Raw genomic sequence first — 21,085 nt, 5'->3', positions numbered from 1 at the left:
AACGAGATGTGTGGATCTACCTGTTCGGCACAGACAGACAGCTGTTGATTGAGTGACTGCTGCTACTAAACTTTACACACGATCAACTGAATGTTAATGATTTTAACCCACACATTGGTGCTGCACTGCAGCGCTTAGCTAGCTAGCGTCCTCTCCTCGTTCTTCAGCTATGTGACAGGTGACGGTGAAAGTAGTAGATATTATACTAATATGTTATAATATGTTATACTAATAACAGCAGCATCAGAAATAAAAATAGCAGCAGCAGAGGTCAGTAATAATGCTGTAATAATGTAATGTTAGCTACATTTATATGAAGTAACATTAAATATCTGCATTTCATTACTACCTACTTGTTTGGATTGTTGCTAAATACTTTGCTTTAAAAGTACCAAGTAGTCACACAGTGAGAAAAATACTTCTTCATCCAATTTGTTTTACAATCTCATCGTAGCACTCATAATTGTAATGAGGTGCCTAGAAATTCCCACCCTTGAGGTGATGCATCGAGGAATCGAATGGTGTGAAGATGTGCACCACTAAAGGCAGGGTCTAAAGCTAAGCTAAATGCTTTATTACATTCTGTAACAATCAAGTACAACTCTAGAAATCATTAAAGTTAACACTTTACTATGAAAAAGTTGTCAACCAGAGCTTTATAAGAGATATCTGTTCTATAAAACCCTTCCCTCTTGGGTCTGCAAGAACAAACTGTCAACACAGTTTGACATTATTTTGTGAAATGAGTGCAGAAAATGGGAAGACTGCCATTAGCAATGAGATGATTTAGTGCAGTAGGCATGAATTGGACACAAACGGGACCTTTTCACACATTTGTCACATGATAAGGTTTGAAGATAAAGGATAAACAGCTTGATGCTCAGGTTCTACAAAAAAAAGGAAATTCTCTCTGAATTTCTCTCTGAATAGAAACTGGATAATCTTCAGAGCAGGTAAAATACAGCTCCTTAGAAATATACTACATCAAAATTTCAATGTTATGCAAATATTATTGGTGTACAGCAGTAACACAAGATGTGAAAAATGTCAAGAAAGTTTGATCAGGTCATAATATTCTCACTATGGCTCGCTAATTTTACAAGAACCTTTCAAATATTGTAAGAATATGATGTTCAAAGGGTCAGTATAAAGTTATTTGGGATTTGAAAATTTAATATACAGGCCCTCGCCCGATGTCAGCTGGGATTGGCTCCAGCCCCCCGAGACCCTGTACGCAGGATAAGCGGTTGACGATGGATGGATGGATGTACTTTTACCACCACTACATTTATCTGACAAAGGGAGTAACAGGTTCATAGATTAAGATTATAAAATCAACATGAAATAAATTAATGCTGTTGTCAAGTAACCACCAAACCTCCAACCCCATGTAGAAAGCTGATGTGTAAATTTCTAACTTTTCTTTGATCTTTGTTTTTATCCCGTGAAACACTGCAGTTTTACCCTTTTCAGGCCTTGAAATATTAGTACAAGAAAAAAAAATCTGAAAATCACTTTCTTTTAACTGCTTACAACTTAAACACATGTAACATATGACTCTGTATCCCAAAAAATGAAAGGTGCATCCTTGAGGTCTAAAAAATGTACTGAGTGTGTTTCCTCACTCATAAAGCAAAAATACAGCTTTACTGTTTCGGTTCAACGCCAGGCAGCTGTTTCATTGTTACACTGGGTTCTCTTGTAGATTTCAGAACCTGACTGGTATTATCTAGAAAAGCAGGATATTACAGCTAAATCAAGATTATATTTTTATTATGTTTAACAAAAACTAAAAAATTGTTTAGTTGACAGTAAATGAAAAAAAGAAACAAATGCCATGAAATGTTAAGACTGTACAATAAACTAAAAGACTGTAGGGTTACTGCAGGATTAGTATAAGAAATCAAACCATATACATCAAAAACAGCACAAGTCTAAAGGGAGACTGAGCGCTGCAGCTCAATGCTCTCTGTTGTTTTGGTGCTCATCTCCTCAGCTGAGTCTGTCCTGTGGCTGCCATACTCTCTGTATGCTGGTTATGTAATTTGAAGGAGAGAGGAGGAGGAGAGTCTGGACATACACACACACACACACACACACACCTCCCTCTCAGCACTAGCGTCTTCCCGCTCTACCTCCTCCTCACAACATCTTCAACAGCACATCTCTGCATCAGTCACCCTGCTGGCTCCGAATCTCAAATCAGTGGGGGAATATTAGATATCAGCTATTTATAGGCTCTGTGTATAACGTATCCAGTCTACACACGCACACACATTTATATTTCGGATCAATGGCTGCCTCTGTCAGGAGCACAGAGCTGGGAATTGGAGAATGTATGTATGTGCTCTTTTTTCATTGCTTTGCATTGATGTTATCACTCATGGTTGCTGCCAGGTCTTGTTTACAAGTGAGTGTACACGGAGCCAGCACAGCATATTTTAATTTGATTTAATATTTTTTATTAGCCTATATATTAGCAGTTACTTTCTTGAGTTGTTTTGAGTTAACTGATATGTTTTATTGTTTAACATTGGTATTTCAACAAGTGTTCTGGTACACCACATCTATAGTTTATTTATACAATTCATTATGTTGGGTATGTTTTATTTTGTCCTTTATTTTTTTTACTTGTATTATTTTATTTACTTACTTCATTACATTTTTACACTGATTAGAAATTGATCATGATTTTTTTTCTATTTTAATTTATTTTATTTTATATATATATATATATCACTTGTAGTTATATTGTTTATATTTTCTTTTTTCTGTATTTTATTTATGCATGCCTATTATTTCAAATCTGAAATGTTTTTAAATAAGACTATTTCTTTTATGTATATAATTTTCCATTGTTTTCTGTTAGTATGGAATTTCTATTATTTATTTTACATATTGCATTATTTAACAAAACTAAAAATCGTGTATAATATTATAATGTTTTTAATATATTTTTAGTTTTATTATTGTTACAAATAGCCCTAATTAACATATGTCGTCTTAATAAAATAATGCCTAATTTTCCGGTATCCTATTCCTCCTGTTTACCGACTGGCAGCGTCTGGTCGTTGCGCAGCGCTGCTCTCGTGTTTCTATAATTTTATGAACTTGAATATCTGCAGTGGATCTTCCTGCTGTATAACAGGATGTCCGTGTTTGTTTTTCCTCGGCTCAGGTGAAGCTGAAGCGAACCAGCCTGTCGGTTCCTGGCAGCGCCGCTGATACAATATTGACACAGATCAGAAACAGAAAGTCTCCTCCGGTCTGTCTGCAAAATGGCTCTGTCTAACGTTATACAGGACCGGAGACGGAACGGATGCAGCTCCCGTCACGTTATCGTGAAGAAAATAATGACCCGTTAATGTACTCACCGAATCTCCTGTCAGCAGAAGTGGGGACGCAGCTCAGGGAAGCGACGAGGAGGAGGAGGAGGAGGTGGAGGAAGGAAAGAGGCAAAGGATCCATGTCTCTTCTGGGTTATTCTTTCAAGTGTTAAAAGGCCATTTCTTCCAGCGAGGTTTGGTTCGTGTTCCTTCCCGCTCAGAGTGGCTCCTCCGCGGTTGGAGGAGCAGTGGAGAGCCGGGGGATGGATGTCGGAGGAGAGGAGAGAGGATGCAGGGCGTTTCTGCTGCTGCTGCTGCTGCTGGGGGCTCGAGCTCCCACAGAGTCAAGGCACGAGCACACACGGTACTTCCGGTGAGATTTTTCAAAATAAAAGTAAAAATAGTAAAAGATTCAAGCAGTAAATTAAGTTTGTTTATAGCAAAGTACTCGCAAAGTACTTCAGAAGTACATTCTAAAACCAAACTAACCAAATAGCACACAAAACAGTCATCAGTTAAGTTTAAAGAAATATATTTGTAGATTTCTTGTTTTTGTGTCGTATTGATTTTTCTTCCTTTTTTAGCTTGTGTCACCAAGGGATTAGTAGAATAAAAAACAATAATTGACAAACACACAGCATATGCTACAACTTAAATAAAATACTTCTTAAGGATATGTGTACTTGTTTTTATATTCTGTTCAATTTGTGTGAATCAAACATGATTAGAAAATAGTTTTGTCCCACACCCATCCTTGTAAACATTTATATTGAAGGGCAAGTCAGTCAATATCCGGACATAATCTTGTTAAATCTGAATTGACGGATTCACGAAGGACTCTGATTCAGCACTGCCGCTGCTTTCAGGTGCTGTCGGAAATAATTCAGGTGGTGAGTTGGAGTCAGGTGAACGGAAGGAAGGTAGTTCTCATCTGATTATCTGAGAAGCAGAAAAATCTGCTCACCTGGAGGAAACGGTAATAATGAATCAGAGCCACTGTCTGGGGAATAAAAGAGTTTGGAATGAAATGCCCAAATGGAATTCAGATGTGTATATATAATAACCTAAATATGTGTATTCATAAATAATTCTGAATATTTTAGAACACTATTTCAAACTATTGCTTTGTATTTCAAGAAGATTAAGGAAACTTACAGTTTAATTTTAAGGGAAGATCTCCTTTAAAGTTAATTGAGAAGATCAATGCAACTCTTATGAATGTACAGTCAGTATGAAGACAGCAGTCAGCATCGGTGGAATACTCAGATCATTTACTTAGATAAAGGTAGCAATACCAAAGTGTAAAAATACTCTGTTACAAGTAACAGTCCTGCATTCTAAATTATGCTGAAATGATAAGGCTTCACTACGGGTGTCAAATTGTGCAATGGTGCATTTTCCTGAATAAATGTGTTTATCCATAAAGTAACACCAGCAGGTGATAGAAAGGGGCCCACAGCAAATTTTTGCCCAGGGGACCCCTCACAGAGTTAATCTACCCATTTTTAAAGAACGCTAAGTGAATTTTACCTGTTACACTCTTAATGTAATTTAACCTGGGGCCATGTTATATTCTGCGGCAGGAATACTGTACAGAATGCTCAGGGACAGGGTAGAAACGGGTGAATAATGGGGTCCAGGAGCTCATTTCTGAGGACACCTGGTCCTCATAAGGATAGAAATACACACATGTTCTAACAAACTGCCAAATGGCTATAGGCCATCAGTCAGCATGCAGCATATTCTAAAACTTTGTGTGTGTGTGTGTGTGTGTGTGTGTGTGTGTGTGTGTGTGTTGCCTCTTGACACCAATATCCAGAGGCAGTGAAAGTGAGTCAGAGTCTGATTTATCAAAATATTCCATAAGGAGGAGCAACCTGCTCTTAGAGCGATTTTATCAGGCTCCAGGCAAACTGTGTGGCCCCTCAGCGCAGATCTTGGAAAACAAAAGATATCTTACCATAATTATGCAGATCACACACATTCTTTATAGAGACCTCACCAGGGGAGTGTGATTCCAGACAACAAGTGCATTCGACAAATCGATGATTGGATGGGTAATATATCCTCCAGGTGTAGTCATAGACTTTCACATTAACTCTTACATACTGTTCATATTTTTCACAGTATATAAAAGTTCCTTCATAGTAAATGTCTATACCAAATTTTAAACTACAGATCTATTTAGAAATGTCTAAATTGCCTATGTCATATTAATAAATGTATGATGAATCCCTAATAAAAGTTTCAGAGAGCAGGGAGAGTGTATGTTTTAAAACACTTGTTTGTAGAGAAAAAGATCTACTATCTCACAGTATCCTGTCCTGTTTTACATAAGACACATCAGTCACTGAAATGCTAACGTTTAGCTCAGGTACATTAATATAGATAGATAGATAGATAGATAGATAGATAGATAGATAGATAGATAGAGGCTCCTTTAAAAACATACATTTAAGGACATACTTCTAATGCACAATTAAAACCTACATAACAACAGCAGCTGTACAATGTCTATTTTTTGTTGTTCAGAGTGGTTATTGCAGACGGTCTGAAAGAATTCCTGTAAATGTTTTTCCTGGCAAGTGGAACTTTATATCGTCTGCGTGATGGCAGTAACTGGAAAGAGCGATGGAGAGGGTGAGAGGGGTCCCCTGTGATCAGGGTTGTGCAGTTCAAATAAGGGGGTTTGTGGTGAGCCGATTATCTTGCTGCAGTGGTTTATTATGCGGGAGAGTTTGGTTTTAATTATATTGTATATGTCATGAACCCACCACCCTCCCAACCCAAATTGATTCAAATTAGTTACTTTGTACATTATTTGATTACATGGCAGGTGCTGTGTGCTTGCAGGTGCAGATCTCCTGTCTGTGTCAAGGCACCCTCTGACCTCTGGATGACTTCTGTTCCATTTGTGCACCATACATGATCAATCCTACACTGCTTTGAGATTTCCCCAGGACCCTTCTGTCACCACTGTCCCATAAAAAATACACACAAACATGGTCTGTACAGTTTCACAGTTTCAAGATTCCATAAACCCCCCAATTTTCCTTTGACCCACACTGGTAGATCTAAAATCCACCGGTCAAATTTGACCCGAAAAAGCCTCAGTGTACAAAGATTTTTATACAAAAGTATAAAATATTTTGTGCATTTTGGGTCACTGTAGGAAGAGTCATCATATTTCAGGCTAAAAGAATGAAGTTTAGGGATTTTTACTGCTGTCAAATGTCAAAATGGGCTGTTAAAGCTGTTTATCCATCAGCCTCATGTGACAATGCCAACAACGATCATTCACATTTGACCTCAGGGGACTCCAACGACCCTAACGACTGTCGTCACAACAGCCACGAGCATCAATGATCCACCGCCTTGATAACGACCCCAAAGAAGTCAAATAGCTGAGGCTCCCTGCCACTCAGTCAGAACTGAAGAAGTCTCTTGGATGAGAATCAAAATGTCTTCAAGTATCTTCCACCAAGTCCAGCTGCAGTTCATTTTAACCCACCTTTGATAACTCTCACCTGGATGACTGAGAATCTTCAGACATTGAGACAATTACCAAATTCAACCTTCAGAATATATCAAGAATTTAAGGATTTATGTCTCAGCAGGATTTAGAAAAACTTTTCCATGCCTTCATCTTCAGTCGACTCGACTACTCTGTGTCTTTACATGTCAGACAGCTGCAGCTGATTCAGTATGGAGTCAGATCAGTCTCAATATTAGTTCACACAGAAGGATTCACAAATATAAATTTGGAATTTATATATAAATGACACACACACAAGAAATAAATATAATCTCTACCTGATTTTGTGGTTTCAGTCTCTGAAGTCCAGTTGGACCTCTTGTCCTGTGGTGTGTTCAGGGTCAGATGAAGGTGTTTTGTTACAGGAGATCAAAAAATGCACTGCGCTGCTGCAGAGTTACCGTAATGATATACTGAAAATCTAATGCCTCACTGGCTTTAGTTTTTAAATCCACCTCAGCCCTAAAGAGAAAACCTTTCCAAAAGTCCAAAGACGTGTTGTTCTGAATAATAATAATAATAATAATGCTGTATCCACTTTTTATTATCAGAGTTGCAGGTATCAGTAGCAAGTAGCAAGAGTTCAGTTTCATACTTTTAAAGACCAAATATAAAGAAATTAGACATTACTTCTATAAAAAAAGACATTACTCCTGTCAGAATTATGTAGGATATGAAGGATTTTTTTTAAAAGCGAGGAGAACAGAGATGATCCAGTTTAAGCCCATCCCTCCCACCCTGTGTCTCTTCATTCAGCTGCTACTTGCAAGAAACAATCATTTGTGAAACATGGCCACCATTCGCAAACTGTGTGTAAGCATTGCTCGCAAATTGCTTTTGTGAAAGAGGCCGCAGGTCTCCCAAAGGGGTCACAAGATAAATCTGAGGAGTCCCGAGATGATTCATTGAGTAGGGAAGCAGAAGAAACATATTTATGTGACAATTTATGTGACCTAATCTTTGCTTCTTCAAGGTATAAGGTAGATTTCTTTGTCATTTAGTGGGAATTACTGCATAAGTTCACATCTTCAGGCTCCTAAAACCAACGCTAGTAGACATAAGTAACCTGTGATGAGCGCTCCTAAGAAGACAAGCTTCTTTTAAGGGATCACAAGATGAGAACCACTGATTTAACCCCTGACGTGCTGTGTGCAGGCTGGAGGGTTCATGCTTTACACCCTTCATGAAAAACCAGGCTACTGATCTGCTCCTGAAACTGATAACGTTCCCGTTTGTGAACATTTAGCTGCTTTACCTTTAGGTAGAAACACTATGAGCTTGATGGAAGGTTTAAGCTGATGGGATTTTAAACATTTAAAGCTGGTCATGGCACTTAAATTGTGATATAGTGCCCTCCAGTGGTGAGTGAATGCATCATGCTATTTTAGATAGACCATTAGAGGGCATCCCTGTTTTTTGGCAGTGCCAGATTGCATGGAAACGGTGGATTCAGAACTCTATGTGAAATGTGTGCTTTGCCCATTTTTTTCTCTCTTCTGCTGCAGGCATAATAATTCCCTATAAATATATCCCTTTTTGCTGCTTTAAGAAACCGAATCAGGTCATATTGCAGCAGAGCTACACATCTAAATGGCTGAGATTACTATTAAAACAATCATCTGAAGCAACCGTGCTGTACAGCTTCATGCTGCTATAGCCAGCTAAAGCTCTTTATTTGTTTTAAAAGACATGTAAGGAGACATTCTGAAACGTGGGAAACTGTTGTAGCATTTTGTCGTTTTTTTTAATACATGTAAATATCTCTGGGTCGTGGGAAATTTAAGGCACAAGATAAAAAATAAAGGAGACGGAGAAGACAAGCCGCCTTTCAGATTACAAAGTCCATCCCAGAGGCACAGCTCTCAATCCAATGACTCGCAGACAAAACCTTGTGATTCTTACAAAATAAAACCCATAATAAAACAAGACAAAGAGGGTGACAGCTGGGAAACACAAATAAAATAACATTACAATGCATAATGGCACAGCTTCCGTACATACATGTAAAATATTTTCTCGAAGCATGATGTGAACACAGCAAGGCCAAAGTCTATATTTGTGTTTTGACAGTCAAAGGTCACTCTAGCCTCCTCTGTATCAACACAAAATTGCTGCTCTTTGGGGCCCCGTAGATAACATTTAATGTGTTTGTAGATTTATGTATTCTGTGTATTCATTAATGATATCAATCCCTTTCTGATCGAGTGCTGCAAAGACAAAGCGATGTTTATGATGTGTGTGAAAAAGAAATTTATGTACACAAAATAAAAAAGGTGAACACTAGTCTGCGTCTGGTGCCACTCTGCATATTTTATGTGTAACTCAATAACAAATAAAACGCATGTCGTACATTACTCTTAAGACTAATGTTGATTCATAAACAAGAACGACTGTAGCTGACTTTATCATATCAACCTTACTGAAACAAACACCCTCCTATGAGCCTCTCGACAGAATGTCCAATTTCTTAGTTCATAGCACGAAAATGTCCCAGTTTTCTCCCTTTTTAAAGCCACTATTTGTAAAAAATTGTGAATAAAGAATCTTTCAAATTGTTCAGAACTTTATGTTTGTAGAAATCCCTGTGAAATCACTGCAGTCTTAGTGATGCTTCCAGCCCATTTACTTCCGTGTTTGTGCAGCTGTTTAAACTGTTCATTCTCATATAAAAGTGTTAAATACTGGCTGTCCAAATAAAGGCCGGATAAAAATGAACAAAAACGTTAAAACATTGAAGAGGGTAGAATTACACGTAGTTTACCACAACTCGTGTTGATTTCAGCTTATTAATGTACATTTCCACAGCACTGTGTGGAATCCACACAGTTCACTGTGCTGCTCTCACTTTCCTTTATCACAAATACTGTCCACTGCAGAGGTTTCACATTAAAAGCTTACTGATTAGGGAAAGCTGGATCACTTTTAATGTGAAATTTTGGCATTTAAAAGATGAGTAGTTGTTTATTTTTATGATAGTACTGACCGAGAAGGAAAAAAAGCAAAGTGGAACGACTTGAATAAATTCATGAATAAAAACAGAATTTCTGTCAGACAGGAGAAATTCAGAGAATCACAGTGGTGAGTATGACTAAGGTTTTGCAGGAATTAAACAAACAAGATATAATGTGTAAATTAGTCAGCTTTAGAGGTGCCGGTAGGCAGATTTTATCTTCAGGTAGAGCCAGGCTAGCTGTTTCGCCCTTTTTCAAATCTTTATGCTAAGCTAAGCTAACCATCCTGGCTGTAGCTGACAGACACGAGAGTGGTATCTTCTCATGTAACTCCCTGCAAGAAAGCAAAATGTCAAACCATTCCTTTTAAAATGTTATGTATATATATATATATATTATATCACTATAATTTTACAATTTTTTATTTATAATTGTTTTAAATTTAAGATAAAAATGACCCGCTTAAACAGACAGATTTTTTTTTTTTTTTACATTAATTTAGACAATGTTTAAATTGCAACTAAGTGTAAGGATTATAAATAAAAAAAGATGTGCAAATATTCAGTTTGAAAAACAAACAACTTTGGCCTTATTCCAGTGTAACAACAAATGTGTGAACAGATGGGGGAGGAAAACTAAACAAATTGGCATTTGCATTATATATATATAACACAATATTTGAGTACTTTTAGTTCATTTCAATGGCCAATACACACATTTTTACAGTGGAATAAAGCCAAGATAGAGCTGCGTCACCAAAACCCACGAAGGTGACATTAAATACGTGTCATCTATTTGGTGGCGCCTTTTCCCCCGGCGACCGCGCGCTTTGTCTTCTTCAGAAACTTTGTCCAGAATGTTTTTCATTAAAAAAGATCAAATCAAATAAAATTACAAAACATTATTTGGCAAAGTAAGCAAATACAATGTCTGCTTTGTCCAGCATCATTATCATCATTATGTATTTACAAACTTGTACATCGCCATTCTTAACCGAAACTTGAGGCAGGAAACTGCTGCAACAGCAATAAAATAAAAATAAAACAGATTGTTTTCTTCTACAGCTGTTATGGTTTCTCCTATAAATATGGAATATAGACTTCCGCAGCAGTACATTATGTAATATATAATATTCTACATTTTACTCCCTTTATCTATCAGCCTTTCACTTCTTAAAGGGGAGGTTTGCCTTGCGACTAAATAAATGAATGTCAGGAGTTGCTTTTCTGTCTCCTTTTGTTACCAGTAATGAAAATTAAAAACAAAACGCCGTACTGTAGACTTAAGTGGAAGTGTCTAAAGTGGAAGTGTGGTGATATGATGATGATGATGATGATGATGGTGGTTCCTGTGGTTGCCGTCTATAGTTGGTGAGGCTTCGTCAGGCCATCTTCACTCAGCTCAAACCTGCAGGAGGAGAAAGAAACACTCAAAGTTTTATTTTGGACCAAAGCAGTGTTTCATTAAAATCCCAGAGTTCATAAAGACTGAGTTTCAGTTGGAAAACTGCAACACCAGTTTGAATACCAGAACTTTTCAAGGGATGCTGTCAGCAAACAAGTGCTTCATTCATTTACACTGCTAACAGCAACTCTGAAGTTGAACAAATCCATCAAAGGTTGACAACAACACGAGGAAACAGTTTTTCCATAAGTGACAATATCCGTTTAGGGATCCAAGCAGTGAAGCTGCTGAAGCCCTATTGGTTTTGTTGTCTGATTATTCTTCTTCTTTCTTTCTTTCTTTCTTCTTTTTCTCCACTAAAAGTGTTTGGGCAGCAAAAACTGCCGGACGAAAACTCGCCAAAATTGGCAGGTGGGTTGCAAATTCCACCCACTACTCTGGCAAAAAATATTGCCCTCATAGACCTCACGGTGGCGCTATAACAATGAACTTTACGTTTTTGCAATTATATAGAAAACTGCTTTGTTTAGAGTCAAACTTCTTTCATCATTTTAATCTTAAGCTATTGTACCAAACTTGACATGTATGTTCAGATGATCGGTCTGTGTTTCGCTGAGCAGTCCTGGGATATTATACAAAAAGTTTATACCTGGTAATTCGCTGCACGTGTTCGTACTCAGTTGATGCATAAAATTTAAATATTATGTAGCTGCCGTACCGGATGCTGCAGTTTCAGGACCGTGGCAATCCTGGGACTGCAGTTCTAGGACCGTAGTTCTTTTGCAACAGCGCCATCTAGTGGAGTAGTGGTGGGAATGCACAGCAACACGAAGGAGGCTAACCCTGTCTGCATGCATATAATCAATAACTTAAGTTTAGGCACACACTCGGTGATGGTTCTGGTAAGGATAACTGGCTTAGGGGGGGCTGTCAAGAGTAACACAGCTAGCTAGCTAGCAGTATCAAAGTAAACAAGGGTGCTAGAAATGCAGTTCCAGCCCTAGGATTGCGGTCCTGAAACTGCAACCTCCGGTACTGCAGCTACATACTACTCTAAAATTTGGTAATGATTGCTCAAAGTGGGCGTGGCTAATTGGAACAAATGTAAATTTCTAGACATTTCTCATTCAAACTTCAAAAAAATCTAAAAGTCACCCGTTTGTCCTAGAGAGCTGAAATCTTTTCAGCACATCCACTGAAATGTGACGAGATGTAACATTTGCCTCACTGCAACCTATGGCCAATTCAGAAGTCAGTCACTCTATATTTTTCAGAATATGCTAAATTCAATTAACATCTATATCTCTAAGTCGGCGGTGCGGTGGTTAGCACTGTCGCTTCACAGCAAGAAGGTCGTGTGTTCAAACCGCGGTTGCCCCGGCCTTTCTGTGTGGAGTTTCATGTTCCGTGGGTTCTCTCCGGGTGCTCCAGCTTCCTCCCACCATCCAAAGACATGCAGGCTAGATTAATTGGTGATCCTAAATTTTCCTTAGGCGTGAGTGGTAATTGTTGTATTACCAAATCCTTCCAAATGACTCAAGTATGCTTAAAAATTGGGAGATCAAAGCCATTAGACTAACCATTGTGTCCAACCCTTATTGATGTCCTCGTGGCTCAAATCCACCAGAACCTGACGAGAAAAGGCAACAGCGTGTTTAGCTGACAGAAATAATGACTGAATTTAAATGACAGCATACATATTTCAAATTTAAAATGACAGTACATTATTATGTCCAGACTAATCAACTATACCTGAAGATATTTTTGTAAATGCAAAAGTCAGGATTTAAGTCCATTAGAATTCATCATGAAACAAGATACAAAAAATAAATAAATAAATAAAAAATAAATCATTTCAAAACAGTTCCCCAGTCCAGTGAAAGTCTGTACCTTTCCCAGAAGGCCTTTGTGTTTGGAGAGCAGGCCTCCGCCGTTCTTCACTGCAACATCCAGAGTACGCCTGTGGAGCTCCACAAGGGAAACAGTGAACTCAAACCTGATCGGACAGAGAGAGAAGAGCACACAGGGCATTTACAACAGTTACACTCAATAATAATAAGCAATCACTAAGAGAACTGTGTTTTCTCACAATACAAGTGAAAGCAGAAGAGTGGAACTCACGTCTGATCGTAGACTGGGTTGAGGTTTTTCTTGAATGTGTGAGTTTTCCTCCTGCCCGACCTCCTTTTGTCAGGGAGCAGGTAGAGGCGGACGTAAGGATCTGAGCCATGGTCAGTGAACGCTATTAGGTTTCTGTGGAGGTAAACACGTGAATATTACTCGAGAGTGAAAACACTGACCTGTGTTTTTAGAAGAAACCCCTCACTCTTACTGGTCGGTACCTGCAGCGGTGAACAACCACGATGAGTTTATTCCTCTGGGAGCTGTGTCTGACTGTCAGCTGGACCTCACCCAGCGGGAAATGACTGGGGCCTGAACCACTGCAGAGAGAGACAGAGAGAGAGAAAGAGAGATTTTTCACCTCATTGTCATTGTGAAAGCGTGCAGTTACAACTGAAGGTCCGTCAGGTAAAGGTTTCAGATCTGTAGAAATGTCCTCTTAAAAGATAACACTGGCAATTTTTTCTTATTGTTAACAGCCCCATGAAAATATGAAACAATGAATCTATCTAGTATCTTATTGCTCTGTGCCATAGAGCTCCATTAAAAACTATTAAAAACCCATCAGTGAGCCTCGCTGCTGCTCTGGGTCACATGTTCCTTCATCACCATGAACACACACCCACTGTAGTTTATTCTGACTCAGTCCCACATACACATTTTATAAAATAATAAATAAAGTTTGATGAAAACGTCAGTGAGCAGCTGCATTTAGGAAATTACTGTGCCTTAATCACACACACACACTTTGATTAATAGCCCGGGCTTTTATTTGCTAAAAATCACTGAATTGACCCCGCCTTTATTTTGGACAGGTGTCCATATGGGACAGGCCTTTAATTCCTTTTGCACAAAACTGAAATAGGCTACTATGAAACAGTTTATTTATTTAACAACAATATGAACAGTTTGAATACTACTTGTATAAAAATGATCAAATATTAAATACACGGCATTCATTTGATCTAGCTCTGACAGACGGCGTATGCACTTTTATTTTTAAGACAGCAACGTAAAGAAAACCCAACATGGTGTAGGATGAGAGCGATGGACTTCACATGACAGGATTCACAACTTGGATGAATTTTTATGAAAAGCTGTTTCGAGTCTTATGGTCGGTGGACCCTTACAGAGCATATAAATAATCAATGAAGGGACACATTCAGACTTAATGAGCGCTACAAAAGGTAACGGGAGTCTGCACTCCCCCCCCATCTCTCGTACCATGCCGGTTACGAATTAGACTAGAATGTAGCATATCCATACTGACATATTGATCATACGTTTAAACAATAGTTGTATTAACAATCTAAGCAGCTTGGAAGCAGCAAAGGGGGAGCGCTCTGGCGAGATTTAAGAGGTTTTATACATCCAAAGAACTTCTATAAAAGCCAGACCAGGTGTTTACTCGAGGCCTGAGTTTATAAACGGGTAGGTGACTCGGCTATTAATTGACGTTTTACGGTACCTCTGGTATTGTACAGCGAAATTAGCTCAAACACGACTTAAACTCTTCTATCAATGCTGAAATGGAATTATCAAGGTTAATTTACTTGAACTACCCCGCCTTTCGCCCGATGTCAGCTGGGATTGGCTCCAGCCCCCCGCGACCCTGTACGCAGGATAAGCGGTTGACGATGGATGGATGAATTTACTTGAACTTTAATATAACTTTGGCAACAAAACCTGGTGGAAAAAAAATCATAAAAGTGGAGCTACGATCTCTGTTAAAACTAATCACTTTTGTCAAAATGATACCGGTATTAAACCTCTGTTTGAGTTTTCCTGTTAGAAGATTTTAATGGACACTTCATCCAATCAGATAACTATTTTCTACGGATATAAAGTCATACAAAAATTTGCCCTATACATGGTCAGACAGACAGTTCCTTCATTGGATGGACAGATAAATGCATATATGATTGATTGATAGATACTTTTGCAGCTGGTGGAGTCTCAGCTGCAGCTCCTGAGTAGCGTAGGGGTTGGAGATGTCCGAGGCGATGCTGGGCGTTGGCTCCTTGCCTCCAGCCAGGAACTGCTGGGAACCAGAGATGGCTAGGTTGGAGGTGCTCCTTCCGGTCTCTGCCAGGCCACGGCCTGCTCTACCCAGCCCCAACTCTGAGCTTCCTGGAGACCTCAAGGGCTCATCTGCCTCCCGCCGCCGGTTCACCAGGTCCTGGGTCGAGGCAGAGACAGAGCGGGGGATGTCGGTGGTGGAGGAGGCAGGCTTGGGGAGGTCAGAGGAGACAGAAGGACGCGGGGTGGGGTTGGAGGAGTTGGCCTTGTTGACCTGCACGGAGGACTGGGTGGAGTCTGAGGATGAAGATGTGGTCTTTTCCAAGCACAACACCTGAAACGATTCGCGTACAGAGAAAAATGAGTAAGAGGCAAGTGAGGCTGACATATCATTCATTTCATCTGCAGGCTGTCCTCCTACCCGCAGAGCCATCTTCATCTTGAGGGTGCAGCTCGCTCCAGAGTTCTTCAGGGGGAAGCGCTGGTTCAGAGTCATGTCCTCCGCCTCCAGCAGGCGACTCAGAGGCAGCGTCAACATCCCCAATGAACACTCGTGTTTCTCATCCTTCACCTGAAAGACACAAAACCATGAGCTGACAGGTTAATGTCAGTCACATATTCATGAGACTGGAGCAGCAGTGAAATGATAAGCCGACAAAAGTAAAGCAAATATTATATTGGTGTTCCTAAAGAAGCTTCCGTACCTCAACCTTCAACTCTTGGCTTTTGGGGTTGTGGATGAGGAAGGTGAAAGTTTCCTCCCACACCGGTTCATTGCTCTTATATCTGACCTGGAAGAGGACACAACAGAGAGGGGTTAGAGGGAACAGAAGTCAGGGGGACATATCAAGGCCTAGTCAAGACAGACGACCCTGACGTCCCTGAAGTTATTTCAGTTGTGAAATTGAAGTGACTAATTTGTCGAGACTGACTGAACACAGATTAGTTGTCCACCAAATGAGCTGCGGCTACAGAATAAAAATGTGCTAGCTTTAAGATGATGGGCAGCATTATTTTGGGAACAACTTTCTCTGTCAAAATGTATTCAAAATATCAAACAGCCTTTTTCTTAAGACAAACTGCCCTTCAATAGTCCACTTCATTTATTATGAAGTGGACTATATTTATTAATGGGGCGGCTGTGGCTCAGGAGGTAGAGCGGGTTGGCCGTTAATCGGAAGGTCTGAACCCCGAATTGCCCCTGGCGGCTGTTCCGCCAGTGTATGAATGAGTGTGAATGTTAGTTTCCGTTTGAGCACTTAGGCTCAGTGTATGAATGTGTGTGACTGGTGAATGCAGATGTAGTGTAAAAGCGCTTTGAGTGGTCGAAAAGACTAGAAAGGCGCTATACAAGTACGGAGCATTTATTAAACAGCTAACATGTAATGAGCCGAGGGAGGGTAAATATAAAGTATTCTGAATGTTTTTATTGTTTTTCAAGTATAGTTTAACGTTTTCCTTCTTTGGGAGAGTGAGATGAGGAGACCAAAGTGGAAACACAGGCATGTAGACTTCTCTAAAGCTCACTGATTAACACATCTTTTTGTTAAATTTGTACATGAGCAGAAATGTAAAAACTTCAATTTGGGGTTTTAGGGGGAGTTTTGTGTCGGCTAACATCAGCTTATCCACCTGCCTAGCACTTCTTTGCAGATACTCTGGTGATAGTGTGTTAAGTAGTTCTAGCAGGTAACTCCTAAAACCACAAGCTGTAGTTTTTATATTCCAGTTTTTGTACAAATAAAACAAACAAAATATCAAATGGAGTTTTTAAAGTGTTTTTAGCCTAATGTTGAACTTTGGACAGAGCCAGGCCACAGAAGCAGTCTCGCCCTGATTCTTTATGCTAAGCTAACTAACGTATTGACTCCTGCTTTGTGATTAATGCACAGACGTGACATTTATATTGAGATTCTCATCCTGGGAAAGAAAGCAACTACCTGAACTTCCCAAAACATTATTACATATAGCATAGTATATAACTGTATGCTAAAAGGTGAAGCAGTCATCGATCAACGTGAGCCCAGAACGTACTTCAAATATCATGTAATTCAAAGTCACACTGGCCATAGCTCGAATACTTTTTGAGATGAGAGGATCCACAAGTTTAATATTGAATGAAAGAATGATGGCGGGTATGAATGTGGACCATGTTTGGGTCTCACCTTGCTGTCGTTTGACTTGTGTCCCACTGTGAACTGGACAAATGGACTGGGACTGCTGGTCACTTTTTTACCGGACTGCAGAAGAAGAAAAACAGGTTTTACAAACAAGAAAGAGCGATGGTTAGCAGGGCGTTAGCAAACTCTGCTAGCATTTATCACTTATTTGAATTTCACTTAAGAGTAAAAGTATTTTTTTATGAAACACAAAAAGTACTGACAAGTTTCTTTACAGTTCAGTTAGCAAAGGATTTCTTTAAAAAGATGTAGTGATGGAGTGAAACGAGTCTATAACTCTTGCTTCGGTCAAGATTAAGCTCAGCTAAGCTGTTTTAGCATCTTTCTATGTAAAATAATGAAATCAAATTTCTAAAATGAGCATGAGCTCACGCAGTGTCATTTTTGGGCATGTGATATCGCAACTTGACCATGCTACTTATCACATTATCAAGAAAATGTGTTATTTTTCATGGGAAGGAATTAAGCAGTACAGGTATCAGGTAAAAGTATCTATAGCCCCAAACCAGGAAGTCTGGAAAACCCGTCAAATCAGATTGAAAAAGAAAAGATCAATTCAAAATGTCAGAATCAATAGGCTGGGTGTGAATGTTCTTTGGACAACAATGTTGTTATTTACAACACACATTGTTAGACACAGTATCACACTTTTAGTCAACAAACATGATTAGTGAAGTTTGTTAATGATTTCACAACAACAACAGTCAGTACAGCCACGGAGCTGTTTTGGATGCTGCAGCAGCGCCCTGCTGGGTACATCACCAAGTGAGCTTGAACTCTGTTAAAGTATAACTTAATGGGCTTAAAATGTTTCACAGCAGGAGAGAATATTCACCCCTTTAAGATACAAATTTTCAAAGTGCACTACAGTGCTCCAAATTCCCCAAACATTCTCCCAAATGTCTCCCAAAGGGATTTGGTGAAAATAAATCACTTAATTTATCTATAATATCCAAGGCGAACAGCCCTTACTGAATATACTTTTCAAAATAAAACCACCATCCAATTACAAAGCATTTTTTCAAAAACGTTATTAATATGTTGAATCGGTTTAGCAACCTTTGGGTCTAAAACTGTATGATCTAAAATGATACAGTACTTTTTAAAGTGTAGAAGGGTATCTACGGCAAAATATCTGTATCACTTTTAGCAACCACAGCATTAAGCAGCCATCTGTACTTATGCAGTTGTTAAAAGACTTAATCTACGTGCTTACTTCAAACCACAGTGTACACTATATGGCCAAAGGTATACAGATACTTTTGTTCTGGGGCTGTTTTTCCTGGTTTGGTCGAGGTCCCTCAACCTCATCCAACATTTTTCTGCTGTCAAGACTGAAACCAGATTGGGGGCTACTGGCCACAATCACATAGAGCTGTAAAATTTGGGTGTCCGCATACTTTTGGCCACACAGTGTAAGTATGAGTTGACTGTGTGCGCATCATGTCACTGTGTTCCTCTGTTTCCCTCCTGGGTGTACTTCGTTGCCGTGTCGTTACCTTGATTGCCTTACTGAGCGAGGCCTCCGTCAGCCCCGCTTGGTTGAACTCTAACGGATTGCACTTTGATTTTCCCCCAGGAAGACAAGGAAGGAGAGAGCAAACAACACACAAACACACCAGCAGGTTATTTGGGAACAGAGGGGCATGCAGGGAGGAGGAGGAGGAGGAGGAGGAGGAGGAAGATGGAACACACCAGGACCACCGCCATCACCAAATGTTGGGACACAAAGAGACAGACAGAGAGACAACATGGATGAGATGATCACATGGTTATTGTCATTCCCCGATTAAACCTGGACACAAAACTAGAGTTCAACCAATACTGGATTTATGAGGCATAATAATATATTGCAACACAGATGGCAAACTATATCTATATTTGGCTGTTAAAAGTATTGTGGCAATGGTATATATTGAGGCAGGAGTTTTTTCCAGTTGAACAATAAACTAGAAAAGTAAGATTATAAAAATTAACTATAAATTAAAATCCAAATTAAACTATATATACACACACACACACACACACACACACACACACACACACACACACAAAATAATGCTGACCTGCAGCACTTTTAAAATGCATTTGGTTTTAGAGTCACTATCTGCCATGAACTCGTGTCAGCTAAAGAATATTGGTTAAACTCTAGTCAAAATACCACAGCATTAGATGGGAGTCACTGACTGAAATGGAGAGAGAAATGAAGATTAGAGGGAAGGAATCAGAAGCTGAGATGCTTTTATTTTATGTTTCTGTATTTATATTAGTGTGAAATGTTATCAAAGCCAACTCCCCTTGCAGAAGGTCACGTACAACACACCTCATTAACAATGTACTGAATCAAGTGTTTCATAGGATCAAAAACTTGGCAACAACAAAAGTATGACCTCTGGTGTCTGATTCTGCTCGTGTTTTCATCAGATCACACCGGGACACATGAAGCAGGTATGGATGCTAAAGGCCCAGTTCTACTTCTGCGTGGAGTCTGCGCTGGCTACGTGCCGGCGTGAGCATTTAGACGTGTGCGTTGTCTGTGTCGCTCCGTAATTACGCCGCCAAAACGCTAGTTGGCAGTGGGTTGTCTATGTTCCACTATGTTGAGTTTCTCCTTCTTCTTCTTCGTTGGTGTAGGCTACAACAAACAAAGTGAGCGGCTCATGTTAGAGCTGATCTGAACAGCAGTTACTTTTGGTGAAACTATTGAAGTGCAGAAACGAGAGAAGGCGTTGGAGGAGATGGTATGTACGACCCTTGAGGCAGAAGAAGAGGAAATGCAATGCTACCAATCCGACCGAATCACCGTTCTTGCGGTCTGCGTCACCGTGACACGTAGTAAATTTTTGGGGCGGTGAGCATCAGGCCATGGCGGAGGGTACGCCGTAGATTAGACGCAGAAGTATAAACCGGCCTTAAGTCAGTAATTTTATCATAAACGTCTACTGAAAAGAAAAGAGTGACCTTTGGGGTTAAATTTTAACAGTGTGAAAAACTACTAACTTGTAGCACATACATTACTGGATGTTCTGGTAATTTCTGAAATGTAAAAATGGTGTGGAGTTAAACCCATTTTAATTAAATTGTACAGAACTTCATCTGTTATTCCCTCCTATTCAGCTTTGTTCTAACATGGAGAAATGGGTCTGAAAACTCAATCCAGATCACTGATGTGAGATCAGCGGTAAGATTTTTAAGCAACACACAGACTTGTTGACAAGTAAGCAGTTTGATTAAAGGGGCATTAACTCATCGGTGACACGTGCTGGCCCACAGTCACAACTGCATTACTTATTTAAGCTTTCGACATTAGCCAGTATTCATCTCAGATAACATTTCCTGTCAAAAGGTCTGTGCAGTCCTTTAAAATTATACGTGCTGCCGCCTGTGAACCACCACAGGGGGAGGGCTGATGGGGAAAACCAGCACACACACACAAAGGGCTTATACAGGAAGGATGGAGGGAAAGCAATCCACTCAGAATTCACCCGCCCTTCTCCCAGTGTCTCACGACAATCAAAAGGCATTCCTTCCTCTCAAAATTAATTAGAT

At 39.5% G+C, this 21,085-nt stretch overlaps 1 protein-coding gene across 3 annotated transcripts in view; it reads right to left on the bottom strand.

Annotated features, from left to right (window-relative positions):
• Positions 1 to 8,492: 8,492 nt before the first annotated feature.
• Positions 8,493 to 21,085, bottom strand: part of LOC123971937 (extended synaptotagmin-2-like) — a 57,598-nt gene continuing 45,005 nt past the window's right edge. For 2 of the 3 annotated variants that reach the window (XM_046051036.1, XM_046051037.1), the window contains 10 exons: positions 19,036 to 19,098; positions 17,522 to 17,596; positions 16,061 to 16,147; positions 15,778 to 15,927; positions 15,275 to 15,690; positions 13,559 to 13,657; positions 13,338 to 13,469; positions 13,107 to 13,212; positions 12,797 to 12,846; positions 8,493 to 11,219 (listed from right to left, as the gene is read on the bottom strand). In XM_046051036.1, the coding sequence (XP_045906992.1) occupies positions 11,174 to 11,219; positions 12,797 to 12,846; positions 13,107 to 13,212; positions 13,338 to 13,469; positions 13,559 to 13,657; positions 15,275 to 15,690; positions 15,778 to 15,927; positions 16,061 to 16,147; positions 17,522 to 17,596; positions 19,036 to 19,098 (1,224 nt within the window). In that variant the 3' untranslated portion in view covers positions 8,493 to 11,173. The remainder of the gene's footprint in view (positions 11,220 to 12,796; positions 12,847 to 13,106; positions 13,213 to 13,337; positions 13,470 to 13,558; positions 13,658 to 15,274; positions 15,691 to 15,777; positions 15,928 to 16,060; positions 16,148 to 17,521; positions 17,597 to 19,035; positions 19,099 to 21,085) is intronic. The other variant, XM_046051038.1, reaches the window with a different exon arrangement.

Source organism: Micropterus dolomieu, linkage group LG06 (assembly GCF_021292245.1).
Source record: "Micropterus dolomieu isolate WLL.071019.BEF.003 ecotype Adirondacks linkage group LG06, ASM2129224v1, whole genome shotgun sequence".
Classification (NCBI taxonomy): domain Eukaryota; kingdom Metazoa; phylum Chordata; class Actinopteri; order Centrarchiformes; family Centrarchidae; genus Micropterus; species Micropterus dolomieu.
The sequence above is the reverse complement of the archived record's forward strand: the minus strand, read 5'-3'. Positions and strand labels throughout refer to the sequence as shown.